Source organism: Anarhichas minor, unplaced genomic scaffold (genome assembly GCF_050575085.1).
Source record: "Anarhichas minor isolate MPS153535 unplaced genomic scaffold, ASM5057508v1 ptg000004l, whole genome shotgun sequence".
Lineage (NCBI taxonomy): Eukaryota > Metazoa > Chordata > Actinopteri > Perciformes > Anarhichadidae > Anarhichas > Anarhichas minor.
Window position 1 is genome coordinate 3851390 of NW_027466450.1, and position 25488 is coordinate 3876877.

The 25488-nt window shown below is 41.0% G+C and overlaps 1 protein-coding gene across 4 annotated transcripts in view; it reads right to left on the minus strand.

Annotated features, from left to right (window-relative positions):
- Positions 1–25488, minus strand: part of st6gal2a (ST6 beta-galactosamide alpha-2,6-sialyltranferase 2a) — a 41942-nt gene that overhangs the window by 12668 nt on the left and 3786 nt on the right. For all 4 annotated transcript variants that reach the window (XR_012957813.1, XR_012957807.1, XR_012957801.1 and 1 more), the window contains exons 2-5: positions 11399–11454; positions 10239–11320; positions 4619–4716; positions 4003–4104 (exon numbers count right to left, since the gene is read on the minus strand). Coding sequence is in view for 1 of the 4 variants with exons in the window: in XM_076106891.1 (XP_075963006.1) it covers positions 4003–4104; positions 4619–4716; positions 10239–11232 (1194 nt within the window). In the remaining 3 variants the exon portion in view is untranslated. The remainder of the gene's footprint in view (positions 1–4002; positions 4105–4618; positions 4717–10238; positions 11321–11398; positions 11455–25488) is intronic.

Consider the following 25488-nt stretch of genomic DNA (forward strand, 5'->3'; position numbering starts at 1 on the left):
TGAAATCAACGTGGTAGTCATGAAGTGCCAGGTTTTTCAGTTCCCTTCCGTATCCCATCCAACAAGCAATAACACTTTGCCACAAAGGTGGACCGGGTGTCCCCAGAGTCTCTGAGTCAATGGAGTGAAGTAGGAGACATAATATTTCTAGCAGTTAAACTCTTGGACTGGAAGATATTTGCTTATTCATAACTTTGGATTTTTTCAATGAGAGAGGAGTGGAAAATCAAGTCGACTTTATTGTCTCATTATCAACTGTTCAGTTGATAATGAGACAATAAAGTCGACTTGATTCTGTACGTGTTCAGTACAGTGATTCAAACTATAAGCATGGTGATGTAAATCAGCGTGTCACTTATTGAAGGAAATGAAGCTCAATTATAATGGATTCGCGGAGGAAACAAATCATGAAATGTATTATTTTTGTACTACACATTAAACTGCATTTTCAGATTGAACCACCTCAATTTCTCAGGAGAGGTATAAAAGAACCTCATGGCGAGACGCCCCAGACAAAAACAGTGTTTTTCATGCTCTAGTCAATTTTTTAAGTTCGAGCTTATTTTGCTTCTTTTCAAAGACTTGTGAAAGAAAACATCCAAAATACACATTTAGGTATTTATTTTACTATCCTTTGTCTATATAAGTCTGCAGATTTCTCCCCTAAATTCCCCAAAAGTTAGCCTCATTTTGTATATTCAAACATGACATTTTGGCCAACTTCAAACATAAAAAACAACTGTCTTAATGCAAGTGATCAACTGGGGAAGTTTTATGGTGATATGACATGACTATTTCTTTTAAACTATTCACGTGTAGGGTCTTGCAAAATGTATGGAATTTTACAATACATATATTCAATATGATCATTTATCGTCTTTCAATAGAATCATATCGTGATCACATTTTATATTGAAACATTGTGAAGCACAATAAAGTCATCTATATTGATAATAACAAGCACTCAACTTTCCCTAAAAAATAAAAGGATATTAATTCTGCTTATGGGAATACCCCAGTGTAGTTAAATCAAACAATTGTCTTAATGGGATTACTTTGTATTTCCTGTGTCACCGTTTGCTTTGTACGGTTTCCCCCTAGTCTGTTGTTGAGTAGCGTGGAGCATGCTGCAGCTACACTACAATGTGCTGAACACATGCTTGTACTTTTGCTATTTTTTTCAAGAGCATCGACAAACTGATGAACCCTTTTGTGGTCATCCATCCTTGAAGTAGCTGTTTCAGTGATGGGCTTCAAAGCAATAGCTTGCTACCAGCATTGTATTGAGCGATACGCCAGGGTATTATTAGTGAACGACACAGGCTGCACATAACGAAGTCGGCTCCTGCAGAGAACTAAAGGTTAAAGCCTGAAAAGTCATCACTGTTCATTTAGAGGGACAGGTGGGTCTATTATTAGCTTGTGAAAAAAAAATGAAATGGCAAAAGAAAATGATGAGACAGACAAGGACATAATTAATATTCCAAGATAATACAAATTGGACAAATAATGGAAATTATTCAGAGAGAAGGCTACATGCAGAATGCTAATCACTTTTGTGTTTTTCAGCCCTCGCAGAAGTCTTGGATGCTATTGATTTGTGGCAGCAGAACACTCCCTGAATAACAATAAAGGTAGGATAGAGGGTTTATTGAAGTGGTTCGAATATTCATTGGATTGGTTAGTACAGTGTTTTTTGTGATATGCACAGCACAGGTGATGGATCAAAGGAGTGGGTGCTCTCCTCCCTTTCAGGCTACAAGATAAACTGGAAAATATGTTGCTCCTTTGCCGACATTGGAGTATTTCCATTTCAGTGTCTACCCTCGGGGATGAAATATCTGTGTATAAGATTGATTCAGGAGAATATAAAAAATATCAAGACTAGCTGTGCCAAGTGGAAAATGTTGAATTTATCTCTGTAGGGGGAAATAAAAGCAGTTAGAATGATGGTATCTTCAAAGATGAACTATATTTCCATGATGCTTCCTTTCTTGTATCAGTGCTTCAGCAGCATAAGGAGGTAGTTAGGGATTACCTGTGGAATGGGAAGAAACCGAGAGTCTGTATGATTAAGCTGTTTACCGGGAGAGGAGGACTGGCATTGCCAAATATAGAATTATACAACGCTGCTTTTGAAATGGTTAAACTATGCAAACACTGGTCAGGGAGCGGCTCACATCTGGGCTGGATAGAGGTGAGGGAAGTCGCTTACCTCCCCTTTTAGATGTGAGATACTCTGACTCAAACACCATCACAGTCCTCCCCCTAGAAGGGGATATCAATCAATCACTGCAGCACTCACCAGAGATTTGGAGCAAAGTCCATAAAATGGTGGGCCTGTCTCAATAAAAGCAAAGATACTCATCTATAAGGGGAAACCCTGCGATAAAGATAGGGAAGAAAACAGTATGTTGGAGGGCATGGCACACCAAAAGTTGTGCCACAATTGCTAAGGGAGTGTTCTACTCCTATCAGGGTCTACAAGATTGATATAATCTAATAGATAACGCGGACTTTTGGGAATAACCCCCCAACTAGGGAGCTGTGTACGATTTATGGGTTACAATAAAGAGGACAGGATGAACGTGTATTGCAAAGGTTTTGAAAGCGTCCACAAAATGGAAATCATCTGCATTTGATAGAAATGGCAGCAAATGCTCTTTACAGTATGGTGAGAGTGAGAGTCTGAGGATGATCTGACAAAGGGACCGTGACACTGAGCTTGAACAAGAGGTCTGGAGAATATTGTCCATATTGTTGGTCAGTAAGGGATAATGAGAGCAATATTATACAATATATAAAATAATCTTGACGAGAAATCAGTTCGACCAGCTGGACTTACAGTTTTGGTTAACTCTCGTAGGCTTCCTTAATGCAGCCAGGAATATATTAAAGAACTGGAAAAATGCTAGCACACCTTGCTATGAGGACTGAATCAAATGTCCATGTTCCCCATGCTTCTGATCCGCTGTTCATGAGACGCCATGACCGTCTACCAACCCTGCAAATTCTCCCACTACAGATATCTACAATCGGTCAGTTGTACAGATCATTCCCATGTTTTATAAACTAACTATGAGGCAGGCATAGAACTCCACCCAATTGTGTCTCCTTCAAAAATCTATTTTATCCTCCTGTGTCTATTGCGTCCACCAATAGCATGTTACACTTGGACATCAAGACTTTACGCTTCACCACAGGCTCGGTCTATTACAGTTAAAACATCAGAAGCCGGCTCCAAAAAGTGTATGATATCCATGTGTTGTTACATGAAACCTCCCCAGATATCCTCATGCCGACTGAACCATGACGCTCCCACTAGATTCATTACAATGAATCTTGATTTATTACCTCAGTAAACATTGTAAACATAAGTTTATGGTCTCAATCGCAAGTTTCAAGTCTTCCTCAACACAGCATGATGTTTATTTAGTGAATTATGGTCCCATTTAGGATAAAATAAATGCTAAAGCAGGGTATGCTTCAGGGCGTGGCTACCTCGTGAATGGCAGGTCACTACCACGGCATTGTCCAGTCTGGGAGTTGTCAGTGTTTTCGTCTTAGAACTTTAACCCTTTCACAATGTGTTCGCCTTAATGTCTTATTCTGAGTGTAGTTGTACTCAGTTCCACCCTCTTGTGTCACTTCTGGTTGCAAAAAAATGGCCAAAATGCTGAAGTCAAGGCTTCAAAACCGCAGTGCACAAATCAATGGAGACGTCACGGTGACTACGTACACTTGTTATGTACAGTCTATGGTTGAAATGAATGGTCCCTGTAGTGGAGAGAAACTATGCATTGTCCAGGCTACTTAAAAGTTACAACAATGGTTCACATCATGACCTTGGTGTCACATTAACACATCTTCTATTGAAACTGATTTACTGATTTTTAAAAAAGGTCAACTGGCCTGGAGACAGTGGTGGACTACAGACAGATTAATGAAGTGGTTATATGTTCTGTGTGATTAACAGGCTCATTGGATGCACAGAAAACATACCTTGTGTAAGTCGACAGTGTAAGGTGCAGGATCCCAGGCCACCAGAGTCACATTCTTGTAGATTGAGCTTGTGTTGAATCGATGCTTAGGATTGTCCAAAATCTGTAAAAGCAAGAAGTCCTGATTTTATGGGCAGTTGTATTGACGCCGGACGTCTGGTCATCATTGTGAGGCATTTGAAATATCAAGCTTTAGAGCTGCTGGTACACAGACTTTGTTACCTCTGGACAGAGCCAGGTTAGCCGTTTCATCCAGTATACAGAATCAGAATCACAATCAGTTTTATTGGCCATGTATGCGTGTACACATACATGGAATTTGACTCCGGTTTCCACTTCGCTCTCGATGTACAAATAAGTATTATTGATTGATAATCATTAATATTCTCAAGTGGTGGCTGAGCTGAAATTTATAGAATCCGTGGAAGCACAAAATGCAAACAAGACTTCAATAAATCAACATCCTCTGCATATGTCAAGAAATAAGGGAAGTCATGAATCATTTATATTTTCAACATTTGTTTTACATGCCTTTCAGTGAGTGACACAGCCCGCTGAGTTATACATCCATCAATAATTCATTATCGTGTATCATGCAAGGCCAGACTCTCACTCACCTGTGAGTTGATGATGCGGATGGTGGTTTTGTTCCCCACGTCTCGCTCATATCCCTTCGTGGGTGCTGTGTTGAACCGTAAGACTGCATCATGAGTATCTGAAAGAAAAAACGCAGACCACATCACTTGAAGCAGGTAATGAATTGGCCTTGCAGTATACATGTTATTGCGTAAGTACACAGGAAATATGAAAACTAAAGCTGGGTATATATATATATATATATATATGTTTGACATTTTTTTAGGTTTCACACTCTGGAGTTGCTCAGATAAATGCAAACTGGGACAAACCGAGGCAGAAAAACATACGTAAACACCAATTTCAAATCAAGTTTCACATCCGCAAGAGCTCGTCAAGGTCTACATTTGATCAATGCATGCATGATGATACAGATCATCAAAGTGTTTGTGGCAGAAGTCACAATGACGACACGCTCACTACAGTGACGCAAATCATGATGTGACCGTTAACAACGATGTCCGTCAGGCTTACAGACATAACCAAAGTGCTCTCTAGTGGTTGGCTCCTGAAACTGATGAACCACCATAAATACAAAGAAAACATTACAGTTTCACCACTAATTCTGTCCACATTTTGGTATGTTTTGTACATATAGTGTCCCTTACAGTTCACACACACCAACATGAAATCCTCAGCTTGATGGATGGTCGTAGTAATAATTAGAAACTTGTAACGTCTGCCTGTCTGTGGATCGATCCATCAGTCACACGGATGCTTCTCGTGTGTTTATCTGACACCAGAATGGATGATCCTGCAGCTTTTGATCTGATTCTCCATCACTGCAGCCAGTTGACTGTTACGCCACCGATTGGCATTCACAACAACACGACCTATTGCAAACACTCAAAACATACTCACTAGCTCGACATTGAGTTTGCTCTCCTGCTCCAATACAATACTGTAAACATGTCTGTTTCTTACAGGGCTACACCGGACTGACGGATATTCAAGAATGTTTTCTTAAAGCAGGGATCGTTCTTGGTCCAATCAACTGAGGTTCATTTTACTTGTATAAGGAAACTCGCTTCAATATTTCACCCAAAATTCTAAAGAATATTTTGTGAAAAAGAAAAAAAAAAGTACCAAATTATTGTTTTTCTTTACATTTCATCAATTTATTTTTACATTTATGATTTGTTATTTTCTTCTTTTTTTCAGTTATTTATTTTTTACAAATATGTATCTATGTCACGTAATTATTATTTTTTTAATTACCATTTCTATTTTGTATTGTTCCAGGGTATTTCATTTTTCATGTTTTGATGCACTGACTAGTATTGACTGTCTGAAGACAAGTTTTATATGTGTCACACTCATGTTGAGAACTTTGAAATTAGGTCAATGAATAAATACATAAATAAATGTGCCTTTGCCTGATGTACACACTCAGCTTTTATCAACCGAGTGTGTGGTCATTATTACATACATATACTTGTGGTTCTTATTAAGGACTACACTGTGTTATAGTACTGCAACTACTTTACAGAATAAAATAACGATGTTCAATCAAGCCTACTCATAAATACTAATAGAAAGGCCTGCATACTCTTAGTCTCTTCATGGTGAGAAACCCACCAGGACTGCTTGAGTGACATTAATTATGGAACATGGCTCAGGGTACCTGTTCCAGCTTGTCAAAATGTGTTCATGACAAATCATTTCTATGGATATTTTTTCGCATAGCCAGTGATTGTCAATCTAATCATGCTGTGCCCCCTTAAAATGAAGCGATGCCTTTCTCATGACCTCTGTTCCAGGCGGCAGAGTGGTGAGCCGTTTAATCAAAACATTATTTGATTCCTGCGCGGAGGAGCCCTGGAGGTTTCTAACTGTCAAGTACTTCCGGAGAAATTCAAAAAAAACATACCCAAATATCAAAAGTAGAAAATACCAATGTCCTGTATTGCACTAAATTTTTAAGTGACTCCCAGGTACCACTTCTACATATTTGCAACATGAACATGTTTTTCTCACTATTTGCCACTACACTTGTTCATTGGTTTAACCTTAACCGGACCAGGATCGATATTCTACCCTCACCTCGTTTCCCCGATTGTCGTCTTTCTATTTCCATGATTGCAACGTCTCATGGGTGAAAGCCACTTCACATTTATTTTCCACAATGTTTTTTTTTTTTTCAAGAACAGAGGGATTTTAATGTGAGCAGTTGGTCTTAAAAACACACTTGAATTTGTTTAGCAGCATTTAGTGGCCGCATCATTTTGCAATACGCACCAGTTTATTAGGTTTAGTCGTACAATCCAATTCATGCTCTCAAGAGGGCACTGCTCCTGTCATAGTATTCATAACAACCAGGTGTTTCTATATTTCTGGTGACTGTGTATACTGCATTACAGACAGAACAACATGTTAAAAGCTGAGAGTTGTTAATATTAATGGATAAACGCAAAACGTGGCTTTCTTTAACTGTAACCAGACAAACGGGTCAGTCCACTGGTCTGGTTCAGGTTTATAGGACGTGTTGTGCTTTCGACATCAGGAACTGCCATAAAGTATGTGAAGCTGGCGACGCATACAGTGATTAAACTACAGTTCAACTATGTTGAAAGAGTTTTACCTATCTCCATGCTTGGACACACATCTTCACACAACATGGAAACGTTCTTGTAATTTTCGACCATGAATGCTTTTGTCACCGTTTTGCAGCAAAAGCATAAACAAAGAGGGACAGTAGGCTGAGGCTTCACCAGCACAGACGGAGGGGATTTACTCATCAATTCCAAAAACTATGATCTCAAAAATGACCAGTGAGTTCAGTCAAAACCATTCATCAAGAACAATAAAACACTATAAACTTCACAACAATAAATACTTTCACTGATTAATGCTGTACGTGGTCCCGTTATTTTCTCCATCCCTTGTGTTCTGGGGATGCAGTTTATCCTGTACACCACATGATGGCAGTCACACATCAAACACACTAAACCAAAGCCTCAGTTACAAAGCTCCCACAGTGTAAACTCTGCTGCAGCCACTGGGAAAAACCCAATAATCTAAATGTCAGTCTGCCTGCAAATGGCACAGAAAAAGAGTACGATTGCCACCTTCACCTTTCGGCTATTTGTCACAATTCACAGATGCAAAATGTAGGTTTTGATGCAGTGCAGCCTTTTGGGAAGGACAGCAGGGTGAGAAGAAGCAGACAGAAGGGGATCAATTCAGTTTGATTTCCTGTTAATAAAGCCGAGCCTGAGAATTGATGTAACAAAGTCAAGCTTTTCCAACACTGTTCAATAATTAATCAGCTCCAGAACATTTATCTCATTCGTCAAGTCATTTAGTCCCGACAAGCAAAATCTCTTTTCTTAAGAACTGAATACCATGATGATGACACACTGAACCAATACCCTGAAATAAAGATTCATGCGTTTCCCCCTCAGAGAATAAACAGTCATAAATTACATTTCCTTATTTGACGACTTTCCAATATTCTCATAACGACTCTCTGGGGGCGTATTTGAGGCTTCAAATTGAATATTACAAGGTATGCATGTTCAAAATAGAGAAAACAATGATGCAAGTGTGGTGCGGAAGAGACACATTCACTTGCTTTGGTTAGGAGCATGTGCATATGGGTCACATTATTGGATATAAACCAACAACGAACATGGCAGGATGATGATACATCAACAGGGATTAACAAGCACCTGCAGAGTTTAAGTCCAAGGGCTGCTGCCCAAAACTGAAGACTGCCTCTCTTTTCTTTGCTTCTAAAAATAAAACTACCACTCAGTCAAATGTTCTTCTTCCTCCAGCACTAAAAGAGAAACCTGAAATATAAAAAAACACCTCAATATTCATCAATAAACCAAACAACAATCATTTAGAGGTGTACTTGAATGCATTTTAGAGTCTGTAGATCACAACTTTGCAGAAAAGCTGAACTTGTAATGTTCAGATTTGTTTAGTAACAGAAACGTTTTTCGTTCAATGAGTGAAGGCAACAGTGTTCCAAGACTGCAGCGCTGACACAGCTCCACAAGTTAATCCTACTGGGACCACAGGGTCAAGTGCAGATGTAGGTTTGCATCACTGATGCTGCATCTGATTTTCAGTGATAGTTTGCTCTGCTTCTCTTTTTGGGACAATGCTATCCGGTGCAGCTCGTGTCTATAGAACGCTAACAGTATACAGACGTATTATGTAAATGTGTAGGCACAAAGCCCGAAGCTCTTAATATTACAGCTTTTGCTTGCTTTCAGCAGATGAATTCACAAGAAAATGCACGGAAGCTATATGTTATGTGAAGGAGCCTGATTGGTTATCAGAGGGGGGGGCTCTGCTTTTTTCTAGTAAGCCATCTGTCACTGAGTTCACACTCTCCCCACTTACCAAATAGCTGCCAAAGCCTCTAAACCGAGAGCACACACACACACACTCAAGCACAACGACATATACCCTGCTCGGCACACGCTCAAGCCTGTTCATCAGCTTGACAAGTTAATCAGTAAATGCCATGCAAAAGATGAAAGAAAAAATATTTGTTGCAGGATTATAGGTGCAAGTTGACCTTTAAAGTTCAGCATCTTATTCATCATGTATGTATAATGCTGGACTTATTGACGAGCCACAGTAAACATCTTAACGTAGGATCTTAGTAATCTTGTTATACCTGTACTATTCAGGTAGCGCTATCTTACACTGATGCACTGTAGTGCTTTTTTACGATTTGAGAATGTATGATACCATTTATTTATTGGCAATAGTATTAATATTTAGTGAAGAAAAAAATACTGTGACAGTTCTGCCCATGACAATGGACCTCAAATATGAATTGTATGAAATATACTGGGAATTTCGTTGGTTTGAAGATCTTGAATCTTTATTTTCATGACCACTTGAGCTTTCTTTCGTGCCATGAACAGGCCAAAACGACCACACACGCACAAGAAATATCCAAATCTCATGCAATGAAAGTTACTTAAATTCCAGTTTCCTTGAGGGTGAGCCCTTTGTGCTTAAGGCAATCTGAGCTTTATATATAGTCATATATTAAATATGGTAAAACCTGCGTGCATTAAAGGAGATCAACCTTGTTAATCGTGTATATTTCAGTGACTACATGGCGTTTCCTCTCGTGATATTAGTCAAGTGTACATGCAAATATTGTGCAAACTCGAACCAAATTTAGTCTCGTTAGCTGCCCACCGACCGGATTGTATTTTCCATCTCTCTAGTAGAGCGGAAACTTCAGTGGCCTTTCATGTGCATCATGTATGTGGTGATTAATTCGCTAAGCCTTTTTCCATTGCACTTTGTGGCATTTCGATTTTATCGATTGACTAACTTTTCATGACCACTTGAGCTTTCATTCGTGCCATGAACATGAACATGGTCTGACCACAAACACCAGAATTAATAATCCGAGTCTTTCAGCTTATATCTTTTGTAGCAGTGTGTCATACCTTATCCGATAGTTATGACATTTTAGCACTGATGCAAAAACAATGTTTGTTTTTACATACCTTGCTTTCACGAATATAATATACAGTGTCTTTTTCTACAAAACCCTTTTTCCTCATTTAACAAAAGAAGCCCTGCGGCCCCTTCTTGCCAATCTTTTTTCTCTCCACTCACCTATCTCTTTGCCGAGTCCTGAGCGCAGGATGGAACCAGACGAGGTGACCACGGCACAGGTCTTGAAGCCGCTCTGGTCCTGCCCTCTGTGAAGTCGCTCCAGGGGGCGAGACGGCACAAGACGAGCCCAACCGAGTGAGGAAAAGGGCTGCTCTGACCCATCCACTGTCCTGATCCGAGCATGGGCTTTCATTTGACACAGTAGCTCCTTGGCACTCTGGGCGGCCCTGCGATGCCCTGTGTAGGAAACATGGTGTTTGTTGCCACTAACGTAGTCCTTCATGGCGCGCTGCAGTCGAGGAATCAGCATTTTGGCGGACATACGACCCCGCCACAAACGCTGCACTATAGGGATCGACCTGGAGAAGTAATATTCCTCCAGATCAGAGGAGTCACCACCAACCCTCCTGCCTGCTGTAGCCCTCATTCTGTTTCCTAGTTCTTCTTCTTTACTGTCCCTCTCATTTTCTTCTTCCTCCCCACTGCGGTAGCGTGTGGCGCTGATATGGTTCTGGTAATGGGAAGTTCTCTCACGACTCTGGACTGAAGGGTCTGAGTGAGAACCCACATTTTCTGTACCAAAGGATGACCAGGCAGCCAGGCTCTGTGGGTCTAGGTAGTCCTGGTGGCTGGTCTCCTGGCTGCCATATACGGCGTAGGGAGCACTGTTGGGGCTGTGGCTCGCATCCAGGCTGAGCTCTGGAGTCGTGGAGCTGGCAGAGGGCTCCGGCTCTGGCTCATCTCTGGGGTAGGTTGTAGTTAGTGTGGAAGCCAGTTCAGGTCGTGAGCCCAGGTTGGCATGCTGTTGGTGCGAGGCCTGTATAGAGGTGAGGCGCCGGGTGTCTGGGTGCTGGGAGAGTAAAGAGCCTACAGACGCCAGCGGCTCATTCACACGAGCGTCCAGGAAGTAAGAGAGGAGGGCGAGGAAGAGGAGAACCCAGGCCAGCATTCCCACCAGCACTAGCCTCCGCCACTGCCTCATACTGGACTTCATTACTGCTCATTCACATACACGCCTGTTCAGCTGGCCCACCAACAACAAAGCCCCACGGCAAAGACTTAGCGCAGGTCAGCTGGAGGGCCTGGAAAAGAAGAAGGATCAGAATGAAACTGCTCAGGGGAGAAAATGGACAAGTAGAGTAGAAGTTTGAGACACTCACGTCAACTGATGCTTCTATTTCTTCATTAACCGTGTCCTCCAGGATTTGACAGAACCCTAAGGAGAGGAGAGGTAAAAGTTATTAGTCAAGAGTGAACATGAAAAAAGAAATACCTCCTGCTGGCCAGAACTTGGCTGCTTTCCACTCTTAACACAAAGAGATTATTTAGGAGCATCTATTAACTGGAACCAAGTTACAGCTTTCTTAATTAAATCTCCTTGTTTTCACAACAAGAAATAAACTCTGCTGACAGACTTCTCAGACAACAAAATTAAAGATCATGCAAAATATGAATCCTTTTTAGAACCCTTTTCCCCCAAGGAACTTGTTTAGTATGAAGGCAAGTACGAATTTTAACCGTAATTGAACTTGGTGCAGACTCTGGTGAAATGTGTAGCCAAATGGTGATCATAAAACTAACTTCGGGCTGACATGCAGTGTAGAAGTTCTTTCTGACACATCAGCACTATTGTATGAACAATTAAAACTTATCCCATGAAGACATTTTATATCATCAAAACTTTGTTTGTCACGGTTACAACCTGGCTCAAAGGCTGCAACATAAGGGAGAATGCGTGAGCTAAAGTAATAAAAAGACATTTAAAGGACAAATTAAATCAATCAAAAGAGATAAGCAGTCACGTCAGCTAAGGAAGTCACAGCCAAAGAGGAGCAAACAGGACACAGACCACTAGTGGAAGGGAGGGGTTGTCACAGTTGATCACTGTTAAAACAATCCCTCATTTACTCATGTATATCTCTGATGGCCTTTGGCAAATATGTTCTGAGGCTTAACAAGCCTCATGTGATGTTTCATAAAAAATAAAAAAAATAAAAAGTATAATGTTGTAATTCTGAAAGAAAACTTTTTTTTTTCTTACTTTAGGGATAATCAAACCCAAAATCGTTCAAGGAATAGCCATTTTAAAACAGATATGAATGATCTAATTTAATATATATATATATATATATATATATATATATATATATATATATATATATATATATATATATATATATATATATATATATATATATATATATATATATATATATATATATATATATACACACACACATACACACTCTTTTTTGGGGGGGGGGAGAATTCCCTTTAGCTATCATCATTGGAACAACCACTGTTCCGGTGCTCCACTGAAATGCACTTTGATTTTTGACATTTTACTTCAAAACATCCAACATGATACCTTTGCTTATTTAAATTGCTGTACAAAAAACCCCACAAATAATAAAAAATATGGTCATTATCAGCATGACTTACTCCAAAACGCTGGTGAATACTCTGGTGTACGACACGTTAGGTTCACTGATGGCTTACAAAGTGAAATACACAGCAATGAAGGTAAATAAATTAAGCATTAAATTCCCTCACATCAGAGAAACTACAATCCTCTCAACCACACGTAATGATGAGTTTTGGTCTCTTAATGTGGGAGCGTTTCTCTCTCGAGAGAAAGAGAGAGCGAGTGGCAGGAGGGGGAAAAAAAGCCGTTAAGCCTCCTCTAGTCCTAATTACTGTACAGCTTCCTGTCTCTGTAGCTGCCGGGTCCTGCAGAGCGCTGCACAAGTGATCCGCGGTCCCCCCTCCCCATGTACCCAGACATCCAGGCCTCCAGGCCTCCCGCTCCGCAGACACAGAGGAGGCCAAAGCTCATCCACTGACCCTGGTCAAGCAGGGGGAAGACAGCAGGGAGCAACTGGGCCAGAGGGTGAAGAGACAGTATGGGAGAAAGAAAATAACGGCAGAGACGCTGATGCAATTACTCCGACAAACACACATCTGCACAAACACACACACAATCTAAATACTTTCTGAAACCTTACAGCATGTTCTGCCTGAGGCTTTAAAGCCATTGACAGGTGGGGTAGGAGTCAGACAGTAATCCCCTGTGTAGCAGTTTCAACATGTCTACCTGGCCGGGGTCAAATGTTACACAGTGGAAAATATGCCATTTAACAACAGCAAAAAAAAAAAAAACCAGAAGAGAACAAGCTGGAAATCGCACAGCTGCCCAATGACAATGTTGTCAACAAACAAATGGCATCTATATGCACCAATGCTCAACACGAGCCCACTGTGGAAATGTGTTTGTGTTCCTTTAGGCATGCATGTGGGTGCGCAGCTAGTTTGCCTCACCTGGCAGCAATCAGGATGGGTGCTTCAGAAACTGCGGTTAAACAACATAAATGGGTGGCACAGATGGAGAGGCGGGGGTGGAGGACAGAGCCAGTCTTGTGAGGGCTACACAAAGAAACAGTACAAAACGGGAAACATGGAAATGAGCCACTGGCAGCAAAGGACGACTAAATTACTTTTAGTTAGCAGGAGACGGCGATGAACAAAGGAGCCTGATGGAATATACAGCATAGATCTCGTAGAGCGCAAAACCAAGATCCAATGTGGAAATATGTTAGAGGAAGAGAGGGGAAGTGTTTGTGTTTGGGGATGAGGAGATCGGTCAAGTGTTTAAGGGTCATTTGCCCTCAGGAGGATAATTATGTGGTGGGATGAGAGGAAGAAAGAGAAAAAATTAGCGGATACATGTTGAACAGAGGAGGCATGTTCTGTAGGGTCGAATCATCACAACTAGATCTTAAACTCTCCAATCGGTACACTACAATATCTCACAAAGAAAAGAAGTGAATCCTCACATTGTAAAAGCTGTAACTAGACATTGTTTAGCGTTTCAGGTTCACTTATTGCTTTAACAATGACAGAAGCAATTAATCGTCTGCTAAATTGTTGACAATTAAAATAGTCAATTAAAAACTTTTGTGTGGATTATGTGATTCTTTCTTATCATCGATACATTGTTTGGTGTATATAATGTCAGAAAATAGTTCAAAATGACCAATTTATAAATATCCAGTTTTATCACATAAGACAAAAAAACGCAGCACATCTCCAAAAGCGTTTGCTTGAAAAGTGACATAACAGAATAGTTTAACATTTTTGGGAAATAACGTATTTACCTTCTTGCCGAGAACTAAATGAGAAAATGGACACCGCTCTCATGAAGCTAGAGGCAGCAGCCGGTTAGCTTAGCTTAGCATGAAGACTGAAAACAGAGGGGAACAGCTAGCCTGGTGTAAAAGAACAAAAAAAAAAACTCACTAATTAACACATATCTCAAATCAGTAAGTGTGAAACTAACATGTTGTGGTTTTACAGGAGGTTGTGTGCCGGAAGACTTCTTGGCTGGGAGTCTCCGTTGGTTGCCTGGCAACCCAACAGTGATGAAAAGACGATGGGAAGTAACTACTCCATATTAAATTCAATACATTCCCAAAAAATAACTATACCAGCGACCTGCTCCATTTACACCTCATTAGCCAATAAGTAAAACAAAGTGGCTGCTATTCCAGGTCTAAAACAACCTGCCACCACCCACTTCACCGTCACAGTGGAGGACTGCATCTATACGGTGTTTGTACAGCCGTTTAAAAAAGGAAGTTCTCTGGAGCGACTTTACAAGTGTTGGATGTCTGCCTCAAAATGAAATTGTGTCCTGCAGGGCTTTGTCACCCTGCATGACAAACTTAACTGTGACATCTTCTCAACTGTCGGATAAAAACAGGGCATCAATGGTGACACGCAGGCTGAATCCAAAATGTCCGAAACTGCAGACTTGTGGACTTAGAAGACGCATGCCAGGGGAGACCATGAGTGCTTTGGGCGGCACAGATCCACAATTCATCAAGTTTGCAAAGGGCCTCAGGCAGGTTTCCACGCAGTCCGAATGTCCTTCACCAGACTCTGCTTGGAAGATTACCCATAGTTCATAGCAATATGGATGTGATGTGAGAAAATGATAAAAATGTAGCATTTCTTTTTACAGTACATTTATTGATGGAGTGAAATTTGACATTGCACATATTCATAAGATAACTAATTTGCATTTTTACTTTTAGACTAACGATTTTGGTTTTAATGCTCTTAAAATGTGACGGCCGTCGGTTCAGAGTTTGATGTGAATATACTGTATATTAATATTGGCAAAGCCTGCAAAAGAGAAAATTAATTTTCTGTTATACGGGTCCAAAACCCCATAAACAATCAGTTAATAAAAGACTTTAAAATCAGTGAGAGGGTCAGAAAAATGTCAACTAATCACCATTGAAATGATTGAGGTCCTGCTCACACTAAACGTGACGACAGTGAACATGTCACAGGAAGTACAACTGAAGTATGCGAGGGTTTAGTTCCTCAAAGACTTAACTTTGTCGGCGAGTGTGTTGTAATTTGGCTGCGGTGCCAGGCTGTTCTGCTGCAGCGTCCAGTAGGCATGTTGTTTGTTTTTTACAGCTGCTCTTCTTTCCGCTTGATTTAATGCTGCCGTTGTGTCTGCCAGCTGTTGATTCTGCCATGTCATCAACCAGATGCAATGCACGTCTTAGTAGCCCAAACTTTAATAACCATTCTCTGGATTATTCTGCCTGAAGTACTAAAGGTGTCCATACTTTTACCAACATTTATAACGAGAACAGGGTCTGCAAATTTTAGGGATTTGCAACCGTCTTAAAAGTTACCAAGCTCAGCATTTTTTCTGTATCTCCAACTGCAATCGTCCATGTAAGCATATGGCGGGAGCGAAAAAGCGGTTTGCTTTCTCACACGTCTGGATTACTTCCTATAAAGCTCTCCGCATTATACATGTATGGACTAAGGAGTTGAAGTACTACATTGGAGAGGATCCACTTGACTGTTATTACTTCTAAAAACCAAGATTATCGGCAAATTTACTTCAAATATACTTGCACTAGGTTTTGCTTTTTGTTTCGTTTTGTTTCCTATTGTAGGTTTTATAAATTGTTTGTTTTTTACATCTAAAGCAAAAAAAACAATAAAAAAGATGATCACCAAAAAAAATAAAAAAATGCAATGAATGTTGGTACCTGTAATTTTACTTATTTATAGTTAAACTCCTACTTTTGTCAAAAGTAACATTTCAGAACGTCTTGGACGGGCAATGCACACCTGGTTTTCTCTTTGTATATTAACCCACACTACAGTACGATTTCTCGCTACACTATGTGCGACTACCAATCTGTAGTAAAGATTACTTGTTTGTCTCTGAAAAAGATACTGGACATAATGGTGAAAGTTTGAATGATCAGCCAAAATAATTCTCTGGTGGAAGAAATTAGATTAGGGATATTAATTCAACTCCTATACACCTTGAATCCGTCTTTGGAAGATAGTTTATAAAATACACGTGTACATGACGAACATATAATTGTGACCATCAGTGGCGTAAAATAAAGGAACAAGAAAATATATAAATGCTGCCTAAGAGGAACAGACCAAAATAGAGAAGAAGAAAAGTAGTTTGGGTAGATGTTCCTGTTTAACTGGAATTGGACATAGTTTCCACCTGCAATGTATAGACTTCTCTTATTTTCTCTAAATCTCCATTTATTCTACCCTCACCGTTAGATAGTAAAGATAGTGGACAAAATATTTGAAACACCTCTCAGTATAATGCAATAGCGCCACAAACCACATCCTCCAAAATGACAAAGTCAAACAAACACCTCTCAAAAACAACAGGAGCGTTCATGATAAACTACATTAAATACTATCAGGCAGCATCTGAGAGCACAAAGCTAGACTTGTTAGTTTCACTTCATGGTGTTATTAGTTTGTGTTATACTTTGCAGATTTGTAGACAACTACAAGAACAGCGATCAGAAATAAATGTTTCATCATGTGACTCTCCACCAGTATGATGGCAGTGCTTTCAAGACTTCACTTTAAAAGGTAAATTGTCATATATGATGTAGATACTCTTCAGTCAGTCACTAGATCATCAAACTGATCATTGACAAGCGCCACACCTGCAACACGTCAGGCCGTATAATGTAACTTTGAGCTAAAACAACTGACAAAAAAGAAGATAAAGATATTGATCTGCAACAATTTTGATAATCAAGTCATCACTACGTCAGTCGTACTTGTTAAATGCTGCAGCATGTTCACAGCTAGTTGCCAACTGTGTGTCTGCGGTTTTGGTGCTGAGGAGGAAGTTCAACAAAGTATTTTCAATGGAAACTGCAGCGTGCTAGACGCTAGGCTGGTTAGAGTGGCAAGAGTGAAGCAACTAAAGAAAGAAATCATCTAAACGGGGAACTGCAGAGCTGGTGATAATGTGGTGGGCTCCTCACTAGAACAATTTGTCCCATTGTTAATATAAAAATTATTATTATTATGGAAGCTTTAAGTTTGCTCCTTGAAGCAAAGATTTCTTTGGTTAGGTATATCTGATGTTAAGTTTATAGCAGTTTCAAGAGTGGTCATTATTAAACTTCCTGTTTGAAGGCAGAATCTTTGTTTTTCACATCATCCATTTCAGGAGTTCTTGTTTTAAATGTTTAACCTATAAGTTCATCTATAGAGTACAGGCAGTTATATAATAGCATATGCCTCCATGTCCGTCTCGTCAGTCTGCATTCAACAACAGCAGGCTGATCAATTTCTTTCGATGTTTATTGCTTTAAACTAGTGTTGATTTCATCGACGAAAAATATTTGTTGACAACCTTTTCATGGCAAAAATGAGATTAAAATGAAATAAAAAGAAACTATTGAAAACTAAAAATAGTATTCCTTTTTTCCATCAACAGTTAAAAAAAAATGACATACTGTGAAAGACAGTATTCAACAACCTGCAGGCATCTGTTGAATTTGTAGATCAGTAAAACATTATTTGCCGCGCCCAAAAATATCTCTTGTACAGGAATTGGTTTAGCTGCCCGAAAAGTAGAATTAAATTAATAAGAAGCATCTTGCAATCGATCTGTGGATTAAATTAATTTTCAATCCACTAATGTTGACTGTCTAAAACTTCCTAGAGGTTTGCTAAATAAATATCAATACGTCAGACGTTTCAGCCTCTCCTCTCGAGCTAAACTCAGACAACGAACTGTATTTTAGTGAACGAGTGAGTGAATCCAGCTTCTGAAGGATTTGCTCTGCAGTGAAGAGAAGAGGTGTGAGGTGAGAAGGACCGACGCAGAGAGCAGTTCTGATCAAACAGTCGAGAGCTTTGAAATCCTGAGATTTACTGAGAAGAGGCAGTAACCAGTGCCAACAACAATGACCAGTGTAACTATGGTAACTGTCCACAACAAAGATGGCAACAATATCCCTCGAAATGCTTGGGAGACATAAAATAAAATAAAACCAGGAGAGTAGAGACTATATTTATAGATCTATGTATTGCTTTATGTAACCACATTCCTACAGCATGCCCTGCTGCCGCCTGCTGTAATATTCTCAATGCGTCTACAGTCCAGGCATCGCCAGAGGTGACTGAACTGAACTCCACTACTTGACTGCCAGTGAGGTACTCGGACAGCCCTTGAGGGAATACAGCCGCAGAGCATCTCACTGAAAATAATTCAGTCCACCACCTACTACCTACACGCGGCTGAGGAACCGTGGTGGAGATGTTATGAATGCTTTAATCATAGCCGAGCAGCAGCGTCTGTTGGTTGTGACCCTGGCACAGGCCACATTAAGTATACAATGCATACGATACAAAAGGAAATGCTATGAGGTTGGTTCACAGGAACATGTTCTTAATGCTTCCCTGTGATTAAGCACACAATAAAAGTTCAGTCACAATGAGTGGATTGTGTCTGATTAGTCTAATAAAAAATAATCAGTGGCATTTAACACGTGATGAGACTAGAGAACACAACAGTTTTACAAAGAAGGCAGGGGACGACTAGTGGTATTCAGCTCTACAATAGAGAACAGCATGTTCTCTATTGTAGAGCTGCACGGCCACAAAACACAAGTGTGCACGTTCTCTCAAATAAAACACTGACCAAAGAACTTGTTCCTCATAAAATATTAAACCCACAAGAGTAGAGTTGTTCACCATGGAAAAAAAAAAAGAAGACGTTTCACTTTAATATTCACCTTGCAGCAGTTCAAGCAGCTACAGGTGTGGAGAATTTCTGTATTAAACGCATTATTAGTAAGATTTAATAACACCCCTAGTGGTGAGTAGAAGTGTCACAATAATAAATATGTCAGTCACAATATGTTTCCATATGGAATGTATTATAGGTTTACAATATTCTTACTTATAGAGGATATTATATGTTACAGTATATTAACTCATTGAATGTATTAAATCATAGAAGTATAGTCACTGTAGGTATTAAAACACTAAGAATAGTCTTGAGGGTCAGATAGGGATTCTGAGTGAGGTGTCAGACATGCAGCAGCAAATGGAGGCGACCTCATCGATGGAGGATGGGGCCAGTGGGACGGTCAAATGCCAAGCTGACCAGCAGGACAGAGAGGAGGAGTCCAAGATGTTTTGCGAGGAGCCAAGATGTTTTGCTCAGGGATCGATAATGGGAGGGGGCAGAATTCAAATGAAGCCAATCACTAATCGCCACGGAGGGTCATTCACATGTTTTAGGACAGTATCGGACACTTTCCGACTGTCAGGGGATATAAAAGACAACGTTCCAGAGAGCATTGCTCAGACCACTTCCGCTCTCGTTTTTCAGAACCTGGACTGGCCAGACCTGTGAGTGAGGTGCGTGCATGTGGTCTCTGCTCTCGAGAACATTACTATTGATAGTTAATTCAGTTTGTAAGTGAACTTTGTGTAGTACATTAAATATTGTTTTAATTTTGGACCGGGTCCAGCTCATTCTTCTGATGCGCGTGCGCAGTAAGAAGCTCGCAGCAGAAGAGTACCTGCGGCCTGCAAGCTCCTTCATCCTTTGTTCTTAAAAACCTAACACAGGCGAATACATCACTGTGGGGTTGAATTAAGGCAACCGGACGAGGTCTGCCAACCATTTGTGGTCAGACAGACAAACAGAAACATGAACTGTGTGGTCAGGAGATCTTTTTGAATCTCTAAATTAATTTAGCCTGAAATTCCAGGACAAGTCTCCAGGATTATGTGAACAGAACATGAGAAAAATGCAAATAGAGTGTGAAGTACATATTTTCCAGTAATGTATGACATTAGGGAGACGCATTTAGAAACAGAATGTAGTATAAAATACAGGTAGGTAGGTGGTCGGTGTATCTTCACTACTGGGGCCCAGAGTTGTTCATGAATTTGAGTATTTTTTTGGTTACCACAACCAAATCGTACTGTAGAACCCAAGGAGGCCACGTTCATACCGGCAGTGTGTGGCATCCCTCTCACTTTTTATTTTTAACCACTCCGTCTGAGCAGCAGGGGTGCCAACACTTGGGGCTCTGGCAAAGTTCAACCTGGCTCAACTGCTGCTGCAACACAACGGGATGCCATCCACCATACGCTGGTCAATCCAATCAATGCAAACGCACGCTCCTGATGGATTACTCTGTAACGTGAATGTCGTATTTCTACATTTTACCTCAAAGTCACGCGACACATGCACATAATGACGAAGTAGTTAACTTCCCAAACAGTGCGTTTCACACTTCTGAAATTTGACACATTCCACTTTGAATGAGTAAATCCCGGGTTTAACTTTGCTGAGTTTGAATACATGTTCAATCAGGGAGGCTGTATAGCTCGTTTGCAGAAAAAAAAAAAATCATGAATTAATTCCTCGGCGCAAGGTGTAAACTTGTGAAGCAGTTATGAAGTGTTTAATCTCACCATTTCAATAGGTATGAGGTCGAGATCACACCGATGTAAACTAACCATCTGATCAACACCCAGTTCTTACACACTTGAGTTTGACTTGGAGCGAGGCGTAGTTCTATAAGCCTCAGAACTTTGCGCTGCATCAGATAAAAGAAATTGCGGCCTGCAATCTAATCCTAGAAATCATTTTTCACAAATGGAATTCCAGTTACAAAACGGTCATTAATGCAGAGGCACTTATACAGGTATCGATCTTGTACCATTTTTAGGGGCTGACGTAATATGAACCGTCCAAACTCGGCCAATACGAGGCATAATATTTCACTATCGCACACACACCGATGACTCGAAAAGACTGCTTGAAGACTTGAACTAAAGTTAGAAAATTTAGCGACAAAGAAGAGGCATATGCACAGACTAAATGAACAGAGCGTCTCTCTCTCTCTCTCTCCTCAGTTAATGAACCCCCTGCTACGCGTCCACCCTGCTTTAGCCTCAGGAGGCAAGGAGGTTATTACCGAGTGGGACATCGGACTTAGCCATGTGTAATTATATTGCCAGCGTCCGAGCTCTCCGAAGGGTCCGCTGCACTTCATCACATCTTGAAACCCCAAAGTGCAGCTGTTAATAATAGCCTGCAGACTGAATGGCTGCGTAAGCCTATATGAATGAGTACCTGAAAACAGGACAATGCCGAAGCTAAGGCGCCGTCTTGCTTTGTAAAACAATCAGGTAGAACCGTTTCATCCAACTTTCTCTGTTTCACTTGTGCACGTTTGCCATCGATGCTAATTCTGTAGCATAGTTTCCAGGCCCAAAGCAGAGGGAGAACAAGACAGGGCTGATGATATCTACAGTGTCATTGTTGACATATGCAGTCTTCCTTTTCTCTCTGGAAGGAAGAATGATCACTTTTCACTTTCAAGGCAAAAGCTCAAATTCCAGGGGTTACACTCTCCTCATGCATCTTTCCGAGCCCTAATCCTGCTGCTGCTCCAGCATGATGACATAATGAAAGGCTTCCTCCTCCCTTCACTTCCACTGCTCACCTTCTTTCCTTCCCCCACATCTGCCTTATTTTATGACCTACATTTAACTGTGGTGCTGTACATGCAGATAAGTGCAGGCCCGGCTCCACTGACTTGACTGTGTCTATGTGTGTTTGCTCTAAAGTCACTCATTTAAACGGTATGCCATACCCATGCAAAGAACAGAATTAATATTGCATGCACTGCTCCATCTCAGTCCACGTGAGGAAACATGCATGTGTGTGTAGTTACAGTACAGCGGCTCAGCCTGCCAGTCTCTATGCGGAAATGTGACTTACTACCAGCAGTAGATCAACTGGCTCCTCATCACTGGCACCTAGCATGTGGAGCTGAGTACACACTGCAGGCAATACAGCTCATTCCAGCCATCCAACGGCCTGCCAATCACATACAGCAGAGCATGCAATCGCATGGCTGCACTCACGCATACAGATGCACATTGCAAGTACAGGCTAGTTTAAAAATCTAAACTATAGCACAAACTTTAGCCACAAATCCAATGAAGCAGAAGTCAAGTTTCAGTGACTTTCCCTCAGAAGGTAGGAGGCTAAAAGGATAAACGAGCAGGCCACTTATCTTTAAAAAAAAAAAAAAAAAAAGAAAAAAAAAAAAAAAAAAAAAAAAGCGAGGCATGCCAAGTTTTGCCCGAATGCAAATCAACTTGCAGGGACTTGAATGTAATGCAGGTCAACGTGACTGTTACTCTGCACCAGTATGATGGCAGTGCTTTCAAGACTGAATGGTTAGTCCTTCTTGCTTGTTCACTTTAAAAGGTAAATTGTCATATATAATGTAGATACTCTTTAGTCAGTTAATTGCTACATCATCAAACTGAGCATTGACAAGCGCCACACCTGCAACACGTCAGGCAGTATAATGTAACTTCCTGAGCTAAAACAACTGTAAGCAGGAAGTGCATTTCCAATGGAAACGCTTTGTTAGAAAGCATTTCTAGGATGAGAGTGAATCAACTCAATGAAAATCATCTAAACGGGGAACTGCAGAGCTCGTGATAATCCGGTACAATTTGACCCATTGTAAATATAAAAATGTTAATTAGGGCAGCTTTAAGTTTGTTCCTTCAAGCAAAGATTTCTTTGGTTAGGTGTATCTGACGTTAGGTTTGTGGCAGTTTCAAGAGTAGCACACTGGCTCATCTTAAAACTGTCACAAGCAAGCTTTTCAGCAACGTGTCAATGTGAGCGTTTCACTCTCCTTGGCAGCTCTGCCTCCATGGCAAAGGTGAAAATATAAATGTTTCATATATATATTCACACAAAAACATCAAATCGTGGTTAATCTTGTGAAATGATCAAAAGGAAAACAAGAAATCTTTCATCCTGATTCTCTTTTGACGGTAGCAGAATCATGAGGCATGGCTTCATGTGGTTGTAACACCAGCAAGGTCAGAGCAGAAAGTACCAACTCCATTAAAGCCTGATCCCACTGAGGCAGATTAGATCCGTCCCGTCCGCTGCTATCCTCCTTCAACCACAGCACCGATTATATCAGCAGAGCAAAAATATCTATTTTGCAAAGGCGTGCTTAGACACTCATTAATCTTCCTCTAAAGATGCGACTACACCCAATATTGGCCAAGAGGTGCGGGGAGGCGGAAGTCTCTCTCTCACACACACACACACACACACCTGTCACAGTCCATCTGTTGTAGAAAATTCCCACCTGATCCACAAAACGGAGAGGATACGACAGGGTCTACATGCTACATTGATGTGCACACAGTGAGTCTTCATTCTGCAGAGAGAGCAGACATCCATAATACTGAGCTGACACCTGGACACAGTAACACACACACACACCTGGACAAGACCTCTGCACTACCAATTAGCCCCTCTCTTTCTATCAGAGCACCATGTGAAGTGTTCGTGCGCCTTGTAATTACAAGGGCAGAGGACGCGTTTCATTTCAAACTAGCAGCCTGACACAGACCTTGGGAGAATACATGTCTCTTACTCATTCCGAGTGAGTAACGGACAAGAGAAAGTCATCAGCCATCAGACATCCGCTGGCCGCTCAATCTAAACAGGAGGCAGACTTAGAAGTTTGAATCTAACAACACTGGTTTTTTTTTTTACTGTAAAAGCACTTCACAAGTCACAAAGTAACCTCCACTTAAGAAGAAAGGACATCTGACGAAATCACGGGGCCGGGAAGAGTTGAATCACCCTGACCTTCTCAGCACATCCTCTTCTGATAAATCACGCAGGGCAGCAGTTCTTGATGACAGGCTTTCACGGTGCACAGAGCCCTCTCCAATACAGCCTGCCAACAGCAAGGTCCTACGAAGGAAATGCAGCTCCACACCTCACGTTATGGCCCATAAATACAGCTGGGAGCGCTGACGCCCACAGCGGGCGGGCTTTTGATGCGAGAAAGTAAAGGGGCATCCACTAAAATATCCCATTTCACCGTCGATTCGGCTTCTTGTGGAGACTGAATGGACATAACAATGCTTGTACCATCAGACTGCATGATTAGGAATATATTCATAGGAGTTCAAACTGCCTGCTTATGCATGTTTGGGAAATGAGGCCTAGGCAGCTGTTGTGACTCCAAGAGCTAAAACCAGCAGCATTTCTCTGGTACAGACACAAAATAACAGCAAATGTTACAGGTTAACACATATTCTTATGCTTCAAAAAAGATTCTGACAGGATTTGTTCATATCAGGGTTCCACACACTTGTATTTATGGAGAAAATCATGTTTGACTGCCCAGAGAACAAGCCCACTAACCACAGCACTACAGCCGTTTTCAGACAGCTTAACCTCTCTATAATCTGCCTGAACTCTGGACACTTGCTTCTAAACACAGACTGAGATTAGCAGCCTATCAGAGATTTATTGAGCAACTAAGCTCCGCCACAATAAACTGCTCAAACCTTCCCATGTCGGCGTTTAAGAAGACTCAACTTGAGGGGTAGAGCGCCATACATCAAACGCACAGAAACGAGTGCCTAAACAACTCCTCTCAGGGAGTTTACAATCTCGTGAAGACGGCTAATAACCCCGGACGCCCATGTGTTTCTCATGAAAGAGTCCTGTCCTCTGAGTGCTCACACTCTCAGCCAGGAGTGAGGGGCACAGCTGGTCTTGATGACTCCAGCGCTCCTGCTTTTGAAGGCCGAGCTCAGATAACTGCTGCTCTGGCCGGTTAGCGCTCATCTGAAATTACACCTCCACCTTCCCAGAGTGCCCTGCCCATGCAATCCTTCCACTCCTCCACATAAACAGCCTGGAACAGATAAAAAAAAAAAAAAAGGAAAGTCTAGCTCTAGCTCTAGCTTTTATGGGCAGCTGAGTGATACCTCGGTATCACGCAGCTGCCCATAAAACGCTGAGATACAGTGAGATGAGGAAATAATAATCTTTTATGTTTTAAGTAGC